The sequence below is a fragment of the Colias eurytheme genome, chromosome 14 (assembly GCF_061535395.1).
Source record: "Colias eurytheme isolate Ceu_HAF_F1 chromosome 14, ilColEury1 Martin Lab GWU primary, whole genome shotgun sequence".
Taxonomy (NCBI): domain Eukaryota; kingdom Metazoa; phylum Arthropoda; class Insecta; order Lepidoptera; family Pieridae; genus Colias; species Colias eurytheme.
In genome coordinates, this window is record NC_142993.1 from 2,552,150 (window position 1) to 2,568,709 (window position 16,560).

Genomic DNA, 16,560 nt, shown 5'->3' on the forward strand with positions numbered 1-16,560 from the left:
TTGTAGGTAATTAAAAGTTCTACAACTTTTGTATTCACAATTTTTTCACATAACCTAAAAATTTAGGTGAAAAATTCAAAAAACCAAGTTTTTGGTCTTTTATTTCTATCTACTTCAAAATTTATTTTTTTTCTACGAAATTTGGTGGAAACTTACTTTATTATGTCCCAAATACACTGTAATTTATTTGATTGAAAATATTTATTTTTTCGCCTTATTTTGAATTAATACCAAAAAAACAACCTAATTTTCAATCGAAAAGTCACCCGTCAAAATATCAGCTTTTTTCAAAAACTTGGGGTGCCTTTTATTCATTGAAATCTCTACTTTCATATGGTGTAAAAAAAATAAACACCACCATAGTAAATGTTCTCAGGAAATGCATACAAACAGTCTGAAAATTAGCTTTTACTAAATCAGGCACACTTCTCGAACTACCTGAAATGTTTTTATCGACATCATTTTGCTTTTGAATATGCTGTAAAATATTAAACTTAGAACAGATAATTATTTTTCTTTTGAAATATTACCGAAAAGCCGATACAAGAGAAGATATAGAGTTCAAGAAGTGTGCCTGATTTAGTAAAAACTCATTATCACACTGTTTGTATGCATTTCCTGAGAACATTTACTATAGTGGTGTTTATTTTTTTTACACCATATGAAAGTAGAGATTTCAATGAATAAAAGGGACCCCAAGTTTTTGAAAAAAGATGATATTTTGACGGGTGACTTTTCGATTGAAAATTAGGTTGTTTTTTTGGTATTAATTCAAAATAAGGCGAAAAAATAAATATTTTCAATCAAATAAATTACAGTGTATTTGGGACATAATAAAGTAAGTTTCCACCAAATTTCGTAGAAAAAAAATAAATTTTGAAGTAGATAGAAATAAAAGACCAAAAACTTGGTTTTTTGAATTTTTCACCTAAATTTTTAGGTTATGTGAAAAAATTGTGAATACAAAAGTTGTAGAACTTTTAATTACCTACAACTTTGCCATTGAACTTTTTTCTATAGGACTTGTAGTTTTGTCGGAAATCGAGAGAAACCATTTTTTTCTCTTAAAAGCTCCCCCCTCCCGCTTCCCGAACTCGGATTGACCGTAATTTATTTTCCCTTACATTTTTATCATATTCCCCTCCTTTTCTAATGGGTTTCATCCGACTGCGATTTTTTTTTGTTTCAAAAATTATCTACTCTAGTCTATTATTAATATTTCTAAAAGAACATGAATATAGACAAATTTCACATATTAGAAGTTAGAACTGATACGATAATAGGAACGGTAAAATTTCATACAGACATTCGAGAAAACGTAAAACTTTACGTTGCGTAAATCGGCCCACTGCCACCTCCAATGAACTGGAAAGCAAGGTCGAAGCTAAGTCATTGTATTTTTAACAGTAACGTTCTCATTAAGATTAGTTAAGACAATAACACAGGAAGGAAACCACCAAGACCCGAACGATCGCGTGAAAACTATCACGCCAACAATAAAACGGCTTCGTTCCACCAAATTTAACATCACTATAAATAAACACAGCATTTACGAAATGACATCAGTAGTGGCACGTTGATAACGACGCAATCAATAAGATGTCGTCAGCATTTTTTATTATACCTCTTCTTTCCATAATCGGGACGCAGGCGGTGAAAGTGGAACTAGCAGAAGAAAAAACGCCATATGATTATGTAAAGGAAAAACTAGATTCAATGTTGGTGGACGCGAGGAGTGGAATGCCCATATCAAGTTCATACGAAGTTGAAGAAAGTGAAGACTATCCTGAAAATTTAAACGGAGCGGCATCCACAATACACAACGCTGTATCTGGTATTGGTTATGGTCAAGGAATTGGTCTTGGAGGTTTAGGTGGACTAGGACTTGGTCAAGGATTAGGAATCGGTTTGGGAGGATTCGGGGGCGTTGGTGGTTTGGGAATCGGTGGGATCGGTAACGGGATCGGATTAGGAGGTGCTGGTGCTGTTGGTCTTGGTGGGGTAAACGGAGCCGCAATTGGAAACGGAATTGGAAATGGAATTGGAGTCGCGAATGGATTGATTCACCCTGGTCTAGGAGGCATCGGTGTTGGCGGAATCGGCTATGGAAATGGGTTGCTTTACCACCCGGTGTTAGGCGGACAAGTTCAAGGTGGATATGTCGACAAGAATGCCTATGACGCTGCTCAGAAGAAGGGTGCCGATCATAACGTAGAAAAGCTGGAAAAGAAAGCTGAAGAAGAAGTAAAGCATGGACAAGAAGGATTCCAACAAGGTGCCGCAGCAGCTAAAGCTGAAAAGGGAGAATCGAGCTTCTTTAAAGATGAAGAAGCAAAAAAGAAAGCTGCCGGAGATGAAAAGTTCTATGAAGGTGGACAGAAGGTTAATAAACAAGGTACATGATCATTTTCATTTGATATTTATTATTTTAGTTATTGTTATGATGAATGACGTTTAAAATAAAAATAACAGTATTTAAATTAGTAACATTAAATTTTAAAAATTTGAATAAATAATTCATGGGTAGCTGAGCGGTCTGGTATCGCAATGATACGACGAAAAGATGCAGGTTAAAAACCCACATAATGAGCAATATTTATTTTATTTTCAATAAACTAACTAAATATATTATAACAGGAGCAAACGAAGAGCAAGTGAAAAAGGCAAAAAGCCACAAAAAGGGTCACGTGAGCAAAGGATTTAAGTCATCAAGCAGCAAGAATGAAGAGGAAAAGTCTGAGAGCTTCTACGACGAGGCCCACGACGAGGCTGACCACAAGCTGGCCGGACAGAACGCTGGTTCTTTCGGCGAGAACTCCCAGCAAGGCTTCAAAGGCGCTCACGAAGAAAAGATCCTCGACGCCAATGCCCAAGGCAAGGAAGGACATCACTTCACAGAACAAAAGATTGACGACGCCAAGGCAAATAAGGTAATAAAAGTTTTCTTTCAATATCCAGTTTTACCTGAACTTATATTTTTTTTCCATATTAGTTTTCCCAACGTTTTAACGCGTGTTGTGAGAGTAAATATTTGAACTCTGCTAATATTTTATGAAGCTTTCTTACTTTACTGATATAATATGTACATACATTTTGTGTATTAATGTTGAATAATTGATATTGTACATTTGCTTGTCACTTGTTTATTGAAAATATTATTGATGTAGTGGAAATATTGTGTATTTAAGGCTGCAGTCTAGCAAAATTGCGTTTTCAACAAGTTATTTGACAATTTTTTCCCGGCTAATGAAATGATAAACTGAATTTTTTTTTCTTGTTTATCAATTAGTGTTATATACGCAATGCGCGTGAATTTTTTCACATTTATAAAGTTACTTTATGTTACCTTAATCAGGCCTTCAAGATAAGTCTCTTTCTCCCAAAGACATTTCGAGCTAAGTTTGTGCACTCACTACGTTGCAACCGATTACAATTTACACAATCTGATCAGCACATTATTATCCTTATATAGTCGTTATTAAAAACTGCTGAATACAATTGCCGAAAAACTTATGATTTTCTTAATTAGAACGTTATAAATTCATTAAATTTCCCATTTTTTGCCTTACAAAATCTATTGATAAATACTGCTAAAAGTTATTTTTTCCATTAATTTATTCGAGTTGGTTGAAGACCAATGAGTATTAATCCTTTAAAAATTTTTTTTTTTGAATTTTGATAATTCTTTAAATATTAAAATATATTTAAAATAATTAGGAAAAATCCTAGCGAATTTCTTTAGTCGCGCTCCTTGGGCCGGAGCGTTCTGACGTGTGCTCTACGCTCGATTTTCCTTCATACCGAAGTGAAAGTTGCTCTACTTCATTAAATTTAATATTTTTGTTAATTGATTATTATTATCTTAGTTTTGTGCAAATATTCGTATTTTTAAACATTTGATTTCGATATGGAAAATAAACGAAAAAAATACGCGTGTAACTACTAGAAAAAAAATTATCTTCGAACATAAAGTTAATGAAACCAAATATGTAGATTGCAAAGGTGATTGGCAACAATTTCTTTATTTTACGGGGTGTCAGTAAAGGGATGTATATTTCTTTAAAAGTAAAGTAAGCTCATAAATTTTCTTATAATATAATTTTTTTGAAGTTCCAAAAATGTTTATTTTTCGTTTGAGAAATACGAAATATAATATAAACTTGTATTGAGAACTTGAACTTCCCAAGTTCATCCGGGGAAATCTCCATACGGGGAAAATGATTTGTTTACTCCAAAATTGATCCGAGGTGTTTTAATTTTTTCTTCTAGTCATTTTCAACGTAGCGGCATGTTGTTTGATTATTAATTTTGTAACTTAAATACAGGATGTTGGTTTTATATTCTGATCTTACAGACGCGCTGACAAATTTAGTCCGCCATTTCTAGTTTAGTCTACCAACTCTAAGTACCAATATTAAAACGAATGGATTATCATCACATCATCAAAACTCAGATGTAATGGAAGATCACAATAACATAGAAAATTCAGTGGGTGTTGAGAACTAAACAAACAGAAGTAACAGAGACGCGAAGAATAAAAAAAGAGGACGAAAACGATAATTCGTTGATGCTTTCCCTTTTCGACGTATTGTTAGGGTACATCACCAATCTGCAAAAAACAAAACTGATGATTCCCAATTGCTGATTAAAAATGAAAAACAAATAATCGACAACAGTGGTGAAAATTTGCTGATCACAATGAAACATCCTTCAGTGGTAGCAGATTTACTCATTTAAAATGTATCGGTGAACAGCGTAAAGGAGAGGAGGACAGGAAAACATTATGAATGTGGATGGTGGATTGTATACAGGGTGTAATCGATAAGTATGTGCAGGCGATTATGACGTTATTATTGCAGGTATCAAAAAACTTAAAACTGATATCGAAATTACTTTACCTAATGAGCAAAATGACAATAATAACTTTTTAAAAGTATAACGAGAAATATCTAAAAAATTTACTTTATACACTCCCATATCAAAAAGGGAAAATGGGACTATTAGAAGTTAAATGTCTAATTCCGGTAAAAGACATGAATGCGGAAGATGCGGTTAAAAAAAAATTTAATATTTGAAATACAATGCAAAAAATAACACTTTTGTCATAGATAAGAATCATGACTATTTTTTCCAAATTCAGAGACAACTAAACGTTGCAGAAGCAGAAGTCTGCTTATTTGCTGTTTGGACTGGAGTGAATCATTCGTTAAAAATAGAATATATAAAAAGTATGTAACGTTTAGGCAAAATAAAATGATGGACCATTATCAAGATTTTAAAAAAATTGCCTACTGTCAGAATTGATTGATTCGAGACTTCAGCATTCGATGCCATCAAGGACCCATCCTATATCATTCAAGCGATTGAAAAAAAAGAGATAAATCCAGTGCAACCGATAAAGCATCAGAATGCTAGCAAAAGATTTATTAGGTTTATAAATATAAATCTATATATTATACATAATATAATAAATCTGTAGAAGACGCGAAGACTGACATCCGCGCGGACGGAGTCGCGGGCGGAAGCTAGTCAGAAATAAATATCTTTTGTTTTCATTTGCGTATTTTTCTATTTTATAATTTTTTAACACAAACATTACATTTTTTTTTATTATATACAAAATTTGTTTATCCGTTTTATTAGTTAAACTGAAAAACTTTCACTAAGAAACTTAGGTCGAAAAAAATGTATAGAGTTATGCATTTTGTATGGAAAGCTTATTTTTTTTTATATTTCGTCCAAATTTCTTTGTAAAAGTTGATCAGTTATATAAACATGAAGTTGAAGATATCAATAGAAAGTATTCGCAAATCTTGTGTACTGATAAAAAAAATCACCCGGTGTAATTTTCACGAAAATTGTTTCAAATTGTCATTTTTGGTACTTATTACGAATATTAAATTGTACGAATGATTTAATTTTTAAAAATTAAGTGGAGCAACTTTCCCTTAGTACATTTGTATTATTTACATATAGGATGACAGGATGCATTTGTTTGCACTACTAGACCAAGCCCTTAACGACATACAGAACTTCTTATTTTAATTAACTACATGTATAATGATAATACGGGTCGTTCGCGATATATTAATTGTTATTGTTTTAAATAGAAGTCTAAAATTTACTAACCTCACTCACTTTTTATATTTTGGCAAATTCCCGGACATCATTAATTCTTATTTATACAACCATCTCCAAATTCGTTATAGAAATAAAGGCGCAGGCAACAGCTCTCACAATCCAATTATAAAATACCTGTTAAAATAATTAAATAAACCTACTAGCAATCATACCAGACATACTATTAGTTTTTATTTTAAAATGTCCTTAACCTCATCTCAGGGTATTCTATTACGAAGGACGTCCGCATAAAAGTGTTACGTTTGTGGTTTTTGTTTATACCGTGAAACTGTACTTAAATTGCGAACCGAAGTATATAATAGGAAATAGAAAAAGCACTTTGTATACGCTATTGAAAATTCTTTGTAGAACACAATGCTCCGCTGCATCTTTAGACTTTCTTTTGCATTTCAAGTTAACTGAAAAGTGACACGGGAATTGCAGCTTAGATTTTTTTATTCATAATCTCTTTGCGGGAATCTGAGTAATGTAAACCACTTTACTTTATTAAAGTGGGATGTATTTTTTCATAGAATAGGGTCTTAGCAATCTCTTCTAATCCGAGCGGATTGTATGATACTAAACGATTCATTGTTTCATGGATTTGCAGTTTGTTATCTGTATACCTACTCGTGTTATATTAACATTGGGTTCATTAAAAAATAATTCGCTTTCTCAACATCAAAACGTTATTAAAAATAAAAAGTGGAATCTTAGAACCATATTAAGATTTAGAGAGACAACTTTACTAAAAATATTATATAACATTGAGTTTAATAGGTCGGTGAAAACACTATTCCACTCTCCCATTTAATCCCAAAATTATAACAGTTAAAAGTGTGCCATATAAACCTACTTAATATACTTTTTTTATTACATTACAGGGTGAATTTCTACAAAAGGGTTACAAGGGAGGTGCAGAATTACTGGAGAAATTCAATAACCTCGGTGCGCAAGCCGTGCACGGTCACCAAGAAGCAAGCGGTGGTTATCAACAGAACAAAGGAATATTGCCTATACACTGAGAAATGTATGAACTGCACGATACACGAAGAAATTATTGCTTTTCATGTTTGAAATGGATTTGAAATATACGAATATGTTTTTTATGTGTGTTTTTATCGTGAAAGATGAATTTTAGAATTTATCACTTACTAGCTTTCTGCCCGCGGCTTCACCCACTTTGTCTAAAACTTAACAAATTACATATTAAAACTTAGGTACCTCTCGAGTCACTCTATCTATTTAAAAAACTCATCAAAATCTGTTACAAATTTTTGAAGATAGAAACTCAGAGACGGCAGAAAGCGACTTAGTTTTAAAATAGGTAGTGATAAGTCTGCCATGAAGTTAAATATGATCCATCGTCACAGACTAGTTTTATACCCTAAAAGTAAAGAACACAATAATTTCATACTTTCGACATTATCAATTCAATATGTAAGCATCTTAACATCAAACAGATCTGTATCTTAAATTTATATACAGAAACGAAGCTATGTCAATAAAGATTTGGAAGTGATTACCAGTTACCTAATTTATTTATAAGATGATTTACATTAAATCTCTTATCTTGATACCTATTTTAAAGAATTAACAAAATTCCATTAAACAAATCTAAGAAGACATGGTAATTATTGTTAGCATATTCATAAAGTCGCATTCTTATTTCGTAATAAACAAAGTTGCGAATACATTTCCAATCTATATTTTAATGCAAATAGTATCAACTTTCAGTATATAGACAGACGTCTGTTATTACTACTTTAAAGAACAACACGGGAAAATAAAACAACAATATCAATCAATTAATATTTATTCAGACAACATGCACATTGAACAAAAATTTTATTTTAAAATGTAATTACAAACAAAACAAAATGAGAAAACTTCTTGTTAAACGCAAATTTGCATCGCAATTGCTTCACAAAATACTCGGCGATTTCGTCCAAGGACTGTTGGATGAATAACCGGACTCGCTGCCTTGAGTCAAAATGCACCTTAAAATAACATATTTAAATATTAATGCATGGTATTCGTAGCCCGTATGATTAATTGCAGTATTTCACTAGTATTTGAAAACAGTTTTTTAGGGTTAGTTAAGCCAATGACCTATCAAAAACTATGGGGATGAACCTTAGATCATTAAGTAATCTAAGGGATGAACAGATTGTTTTAGAACATAGAAACGTGTATCTAAGAAACCATGTGTTTTTAGTAAAAAATTATAAGCATGTTAAAAGATAAAACGAAATGTATCTTATTGAACTGGTATGCAAGGTAAACCTATATATTATAGCCTATAGGTAGGTACATACAATATGCCTATATGCTATATGCTATATTATATACACACTGTTTTCATGTTTTACATTCACATATTAGCAAGAAAATATACTTTGGAAATAATTCAAACATTTTAAAGAAATATCATGTTGTTCCATATGGAATTAAGAATATTTCACTGGCTATTTCTGTAGGAATTTTTACTGAATGAATGATAAAAGCAAAAACAATATTACAAAAAATTATAGCTCAAAAATTCAAACAACTCGAGATCCAGTCAAATATGGATAAATAATGCGGCGCCAAGTAAATTTTATATCCATATTTGAGGTAATAAATATTGATAGCAATTTTAATAGCTTCACAGTAAGTAAAAAGCGATCCAACGAAATATGGAAGCAGTTGAAAGGTGTCCGGAGTTAATTATTAAAATGAAAGTCAATAATTTAAGAGCCAGCAAGCTTTTTGCTGTAAAAATATTGTTTATTTTGTAAGCTTTCTTTATTAAAGATAGCGTTTAAGGTTTTTTTAATAATTCAATAATAGGCGAGTATTTGGTACAGTTTCCTGTAAAAAAATCACATATTACATAACCTAGCTATTTCCGAACTCTATCATTTTATGAAGTAGGTCAAACTAGTGAAATAATGTAAAAATAAATCTAATACAAAACAAATTTTGCTAATACATATTTTCATTCGCATTGCGATTCTTCCCACATACAAATAATACCGTTAAAGATTCTTTAAAAAGTGGTTGTACCCGACCGACTCGGGGGTTGGCGGCGTGAACACGGTCGACGATATCTTATTAAATGTGTTTGACCTCTGTAAAGGAAAATGTATAAAATTGTATAGAATATATATATAATATAATATTTTATATCGATGCATGTAGATAAACTACGTGGTTTAAAAAAAATATGAAATGGACTGAATGGAATTACTATTTGATTTGGAGCTAACTGAAAAATAATGAATTAATGACCATCGCACTACTACAATAGTGTACATTAAATTTTAAGAGAATATGTAAATTAAGAGATTCAATTGCACTTCATAAAATGCAATATAACAGTTAAATAATAAATATCTAAAAAGTTCACATAAACATTAATTTTATCAAATACCATACAAGTAAAACAAACTTACCTGACTCTGGGAGCTAAAATTACTCGATCGTTGTTTGCTTATCCGCGTTGGGGTCACGAGGTTCGACTGATACGGTTGCTATCAAATAAACTACTATTAAATATAATTTAATATAATATATAAATATTATTGTATGTCAGGGAATACCCTAATACATATAGATAGTGATATTATTATATTTCTTGATATTAATAGATAAATTGATGCAATTGTAGTGTATTTCCCTGTTTATTTTTCCTCATAGCAATTATGAAAAAAATATAAGAATGATCGTATTCTTTTCAATTTAAAACAACAATAGATGATAAGCTTTGTAACCTCTTTATGTAGTGTTGACGTTAATTCTATCTATATTCTCTACAGATTACAGTAGTCGAAGTATAAAATAAATATTCTAGGCAATAACGATAGTTTTATATTGGGTTTTATCCTAAAGATGCCTGTGAGACCTAAACTTAGTGTCTGTAGTGAGGTAACAATCTAGATTTTAGGATAAAGTAAATTTTCGCTGACTTCGGTCGCGATCATTTCACGTTATCATGCATATACCATTTTCTTTTAAATTCTTATCACTTCTGTCATGTGGTGAAAAACATAGCAAAAAATGGTACATTAAAATGCATGAAAATTAATATCTAGAGTTGTGAAATGAAAAAGGATGAAAGGAACCTTCAGTGATTAACATAAATATGCTAGGTAGGTAATATTAGTAGAGATATACAACACAGAGCCACAAACCATAAAATAATATTTGGTACTTAGGTATATTATTGCAAATAAAGAATGGTTTTACATTCCTTATAATATGACAAAATCGTAACAAAATATAACATCAAACAAATAGAAAAATACCCAACATTCGTCTTAATATAATAAAGAGATTTTTCAAAGAATACTTACACTATACGGAGTGCTTTTTGCAGGCCGCTTATATGTGGGCGTTGCTTGTATGAAGCCGGGAGATATATTATTGCCTGGCGATATGGGCACACTGAAGGGTGATGTTTGTTCTAATAGAAACAAATTAGTTTTCAAATGAATAAAAAATAAAATACTTGAAAATGGAAGATTATTAAAGTGAGTTGATTAGGAGGACTCTACATCAGATGTGTCTTTTGCAACTCCCAAAAATATATAGATACAAAAATACGTAAGAAACACATAAATTAAAGAGGAATCACTTTATCTTTAACGAACCATTCATATTTAAGAAATTAATTGAAGAGAATGCAACAAAATTTAGAAGCTCCTTTAGGAGTATAACAATTTTTCGTATTTATATACTTTTCAATGAAGAAAACAGTGTTACTTGAAATTAAAGCATTAAAATACAAAAGTTTTCTATTACTGTAAATATCAAAAACGCCTCCATCCTTTCTCTTTACCAAAACACCAAAATAACAAACAATAATCATGACCTATTTTCATCAAAATGCCTATTGTAATTAATATCAAAGCGAAATTTACTAGACTGGCTCTCGAGTTGGCTCTGTAGCTTTTTTATAATCCTCTGGTATTCCTTCATTTGTTTATGTTGTTTCTGGCAAAGTTCTGTCACACGCTTGAGTTCGTTTCGTGCTGCGTAAAACTTCTTCGTCTGTGAAACGCTTTTGGTATTACCACAAAACAATTTAAACACAGTCTAACTTTAAACCAGGAATCTGTCAGTTTTTAACACAGCTAAACTCTCACTTTAAACCAGGGATCTATCACTTTTATAGTTGTCTATGTGAAATACGACACAACCAGATTAAAGAGAACCCGCGCTTAAAGTTAAACCCTGTCTAAAGTTTTTTGTGGTAAGACACATCTTTCTTTTACATCATGTTCAGGATTAAGGATAGATGATGTCGCAACTACTAAGAGGCAACAATCCAAAATATATTATGCAGATACAATGCGTTATTTTTTATCAAACAAAGATACGCGATTCCTTTCCTCTATTAATCGTTTTCATACATGTCATACAAAAACTTAAAAAATATTTAAATGAAAAGTTACTCTGTGCGTGTCTTTGATGTTCCAAAAATATCGCTTGTACCGATTTTCCTTTAAAGCTCAAATTAGAGCGGCGTTAGAAATTTCGCTTACAAAAAGGGTCTGTTAATTAGGTAAAGTTAATTAAGTTCTGAGTACGGGTTCTAAAAGCTTGCGGTAAGTGTCGTTTTGTTACCGTGAAAGATAAATAACCTTTGATACTAATAACTATTTGTGTACCTTTGACCCTAAAAGGAATTAATTTTGGGTGTCTCGAATGTGAGAGATATTTTACTAACTACAGGAAAAGGTTTGTGATATGGCTATAAATTCGTATTTAAATAATGTCTAAAAAGTGTATTGACAAATCATTTGGTTCGAGTAAAACAACCTATACATGTAAAGAAAAACAACCTAAAGTAGCTCTATTGAAATATCTTATTCATAATATTCAAACATCTACTACATAAACTATTTTGTATTTAAATTATTTATATTCTATACTTAATCCACTGGTTTGCTTACCGACTGTAATAAATACGATAAAAGTCTACGTCTGTGCTGTCGTTGAAATTGTATTACTTCACAACTCTTTTTTATTATTTCCTCTGGGTCGGTAAAATAGTCTTGAATGTCTGAGTTCATCTATAAATAGAGTTGAGGATTTACTTTGAATTATTTAACCGACATTAAATATTTAAATTATGTTGTTTTACTCACGTCAGGTACCAATTTCATCATTGAGCATGGTGCCCTGCATACTAAACATGTATTTTCTTTTGCGCCTATAATAATAAAATATGTTAACAATTATATTATCCACAAACACAACACACAATTTGCACCTGTATTTGAAAATAAACGATATTCACCATTGTTCAAGCAATTGTTGCAAAACATGTGACCACATGATGTTAGGTGTAAAGTTATTCCGGGTTCCAATTGAATAAAACAATTGTTACAATGTATCCAATCCATTCCTCGCGTAAAAAAATGACAGTTTATTCGATTTTCGATTTAAAACTATTAACAGCATTGTTTACTTTTGCTCATTGTATTTCGATTCGCGGTAATACGCGCCATTCTAAAATTCAAAATGGCGGACTATTTTTTTTTCTTAATCTTGACAACATAAAGTTTTAATCTAAATTAAAAATAAAAATAATTTTATTTTTAAGTATTTATATATAATTTCTACAATACGATTTTAATAACAATACAATTAGTATATAAATATCTGTTTGAGTGAAAAATAATGTCAGCAAGCTTCAGTACAAACCTGTAAAGAATGAAATTTTTAATAAAATACACGAGTGAAGAACGGCGTTCGTATATTGTTATTTAATCGCATGTACATTGTACATAATGAGCAATGAATAAAAAATTAATTCATCCTTAATATGAATTCCTGCAAGGTAGGTACTTATATAAACAAAATACTGGGTGAAACTAGTTTGACATACTTGGGTACAATAAAAGTACATATTACTAACCAGACTAGACGTTATTCTACGACGCGCCGACTATTGTCGAATAATTGACTATAGTCTAAGAACATAATAAATAATAATTAATAATAACAATATAAACCAAATCTCGCAAATAATCTGGAAAGGCAACATTGTCTCGATTAATTTCGAATAAATCATACCAGACGCGTTTGTAGAGCAAACTATGAACTAAATAGAGTACCTACTTGTAAGTTTAAGTTTCTGATAATTTATGAAGTTAATCAAATTATTAAAATATTTTTTTCTCATAAAACAATGTTAATTATTGTTTATCTACAACAAGATTGCAAAAAGAAGAATAATAATGTTGATAGCACATGAATATATAAAAGAACACAACGAAGCATCGTCCAGTCGTGTTTACATCCGCGCATGGTCAACTGCTTGACCATGACTTTGAAATATACGAGTATATTATTTTTGTTAGCCTTGACCTCGCTAAATGTCAACTGTAAATCCGCATGTATGTTTATTTACTTAAATATTTTTAAGAACTGGCTGCAAATTGCATCTAGCTGTATTAAATGGTGGCAACATTATTAAAAAAAATACGTTTTTGAATTTAGAACTTTTTGAAAAAAAAATTGCATTTGTTTTTTGAACTTTGGTTACGAAAGATTTATAAAATGTTTTTACTAAATAATAAAATTAGTAATTCAGTTTAATTTATATAGTTCCTAATATTTCTTAGTTATTTTGTTTATTTTCTTTCGGAAATAGTATACAGTGAAATAAAATTGTGTCATTGTGTTAATGTGTTTTTCACTGGCATGGGTTTTAGATAAAATATGTGTGCCTACGCAGCATTTGAAATCTTGTGAGGAGATGCTGGAAATCCCTACGAAGAGCAAAGCTTTATTAGAATGTGTTCCGGCAAGAGACAGGTAAGACAATAATCATATTACTATTCATTCAATTTATTCAATGTGCATAATTTTTAAACTTCATTTGTACTTCTCGTAACTTTTTTGGTCACGCAATATAATTAAGCGTGGTGACTCGTATTTTATATATTAAAGTTTGTCTGTGTTATTTAATTCAACTCATAGAATACACCCACACTTTAGTCCTACGCGTTGAGGTCGAGAAACGTCCCCAAGGAGTTATCCCGGCTTTAATAAGTTACGCTATTATAGCGTCGAATATAATATTATAGCTATAGGTATTGCAACTACTTATGATATGAAATAAAATAAAAACTGTTTAGGAATTATCAATACATTATGTGCTATAGTTTAATTCTGGTAATGTTTCCAATTAGCAAAATACTGAACAAAATGGTAGATATCATTTAGTACAAGCTAATAAAATGTATCAAATTCAACTGAAATAACACGAACAATTTAATTTTTTTTTAATTTTTATTTAAAATCGGTCCAGCCATTTAGGAAGAGTTCGGTGACAAACACACGCACAAAAATGGTAACACATGTAAAGATTTATTTAAAAATCTGCACGGCAACCTCATAAATGTATTTCTTGAATGGCAAATCGAAGTTTTGATTGTTTATAGTCTATCCGGTACCAACGTTGGACCGAACAGGAAAATACAAAGAATTCATTATTTTATTTTTATCCACAACGTGTACTGATTGCAAATTCTTATTATTCTTTTGAGACTTGTAAGAAGTTGGATATTTTAATCTCAAGCCAGCTTTATGTCTAGGGATATAGGTAATGTAAATAAATAAAAACGTTTTTATGAGCGAAGTAATAACGTTATGTATCCTACTGTTATAGTATAGCTCCTTCTTTGTAAGTAAATAGTCTAACAAAACATAATAAAGAATGCCAAGCCTTTATATAGCCAATATTATATTATTATGTACAATAATAATATCGTAAATTGTCATGTTTACAAAATACAAAACATATAATACAATATATATTACATGTTCATAAGTATATTATATATTTTTATTTGTAAACATTTAACGAAGAAGCACTCTAATTTAGGAATATAAGATATTTAATAACATAAAATGTTATAAATATACATTTTATAGTTGTACATAAATTAGTATAAAAATAACATTCCCTTTGTTTATAACTCAAAAATATTATCGCTGTGCTAAGACAATTATTTCATACCAATGCCATGACAAAATTTACCCACAAGACCTTTTCCTCGAATGGGATTCAATTGTCTTGAAGCAATTTTATCAAATTATATGACATTACTTGGTGATGTGGCTTGTTATCTAAAGTGATCAATTGAAACAACCAACCAAAAATAGGTACCTACGCTTATTCGTGGCCAATTTTCAGATTATATTGTTAAATACATAGGACGACGTTCACCGAGTTTAGCTTTGAATCGTGTTGTTTGAAAATTTGAAACATTGTCTATTTAAGATTGCTTAATAATTTAGGGACTGGATATTTCAATAACCATTGGGTTATTGAAACATCCAGTCCCTAAATTATTTTGATCAGCCCTATTGAGGATGTTTATATTTAATTATTATTCGTTTACAAATGAATGGATAAATATCAAAGACATCCCAAAATAATGTCAGCATCGCACACATCGCCTTTATTAAACAATAATTTAATCAATGCTACCATTGTTCATAACAAAAACTATTAACGATATAACACTGTATATTTATTTAATCTCAAAAGAATTATAGCGTTATGGTAACACAATTTTCCGAAGCTTTGTGGAACAACATCAAATGCAGTTTTCTTGAATTTTACGACTTCTGTTCTGTATCACTATGAAGATTTATTTTATGATTCCTCTGAGAATGCCACGTTATTTAAACTAAATAAGAATAATGATTTTTTATTTCAATACGTTTTCCTGTTCAATGAAGATTTGTATGATATTTACTCTTTTAGTGGTTAAATCAATATACACTTTGTCGGATGTGTTTGTTTACATTATTGTAGTTTAAATATGTAATGAAATGTTATTTTCACGGTCAAAAAATATACCTATGCAATACATTGGTATATAAGCGATATGTTTGATTAAGTGCAAACAGTCGGATCCACTTACTTCAGAAACAATATCAAACCCAATCAGAGTGATGATAAAACAAAAATATCAATTCCTAACATGAATAAATCAAAGAAAATCGCACATTACTATTTATTTAACAACAAAAAAATACGAGGACGTGATCTGTATCCACACGTTAAATGAACACCAATATCAGAATAATAATAACTATTTTAATTTACGATTCAACAGCCATACAAAATCCCAGATGTATTTAAGCACCAACCTGAACGTGTCTAGACTCCAATAAACAGTCGTACACATCTTGAATTACATATAAATCTCACTCTATCTATAAATTTATAAAGAATAGAAAAAATTCGATCACGAGGCGGGACTCGAACCCGCATCCTTCGCGCCATTCCGGGGCGGATGCCTGACCAACTCAGCCACTCGTGACCCGCCCGAGCAATCGAATTTATTCTATTCTTTCAGTTTTATGTGTCTGAAGGGACACACCGCGCGCCATCTATTGAGATGATTAACAACCATTTCAACCAATATGAAG

General features: G+C 30.9%; 3 protein-coding genes across 3 annotated transcripts in view; 2 read left to right on the forward strand and 1 right to left on the reverse strand.

The window, feature by feature from the left end:
- The first annotated feature begins 1,435 nt into the window (after positions 1 to 1,435).
- LOC149902728 (uncharacterized) lies at positions 1,436 to 7,227 on the forward strand. The gene is made up of 3 exons (XM_090109383.1): positions 1,436 to 2,395; positions 2,638 to 2,930; positions 7,005 to 7,227. Exons 1-3 carry the CDS (start codon positions 1,600 to 1,602, stop codon positions 7,143 to 7,145), a joined length of 1,230 nt encoding a protein of 409 aa, XP_089965509.1. The 5' UTR covers positions 1,436 to 1,599; the 3' UTR covers positions 7,146 to 7,227.
- A 708-nt stretch (positions 7,228 to 7,935) lies between these two features.
- Positions 7,936 to 12,643, reverse strand: LOC149902729 (zip homologous protein 3-like). Its single transcript, XM_090109166.1, has 8 exons — positions 12,407 to 12,643; positions 12,255 to 12,319; positions 12,060 to 12,179; positions 11,025 to 11,154; positions 10,458 to 10,567; positions 9,558 to 9,635; positions 9,139 to 9,233; positions 7,936 to 8,120 (listed from the first exon to the last, which is right to left on the reverse strand). The coding sequence occupies exons 1-7, from the start codon at positions 12,510 to 12,512 to the stop codon at positions 9,141 to 9,143; spliced, it is 702 nt and encodes a 233-aa protein (XP_089965292.1). The 5' UTR covers positions 12,513 to 12,643; the 3' UTR covers positions 7,936 to 8,120; positions 9,139 to 9,140.
- Positions 12,644 to 13,352: 709 nt separating this feature from the next.
- Positions 13,353 to 16,560, forward strand: part of Tsf1 (Transferrin 1) — an 83,364-nt gene continuing 80,156 nt past the window's right edge. The window contains exons 1-2 of the mRNA XM_090109190.1: positions 13,353 to 13,508; positions 13,827 to 13,929. Coding sequence (XP_089965316.1) covers positions 13,418 to 13,508; positions 13,827 to 13,929 — 194 coding nt within the window. The 5' untranslated portion in view covers positions 13,353 to 13,417. The remainder of the gene's footprint in view (positions 13,509 to 13,826; positions 13,930 to 16,560) is intronic.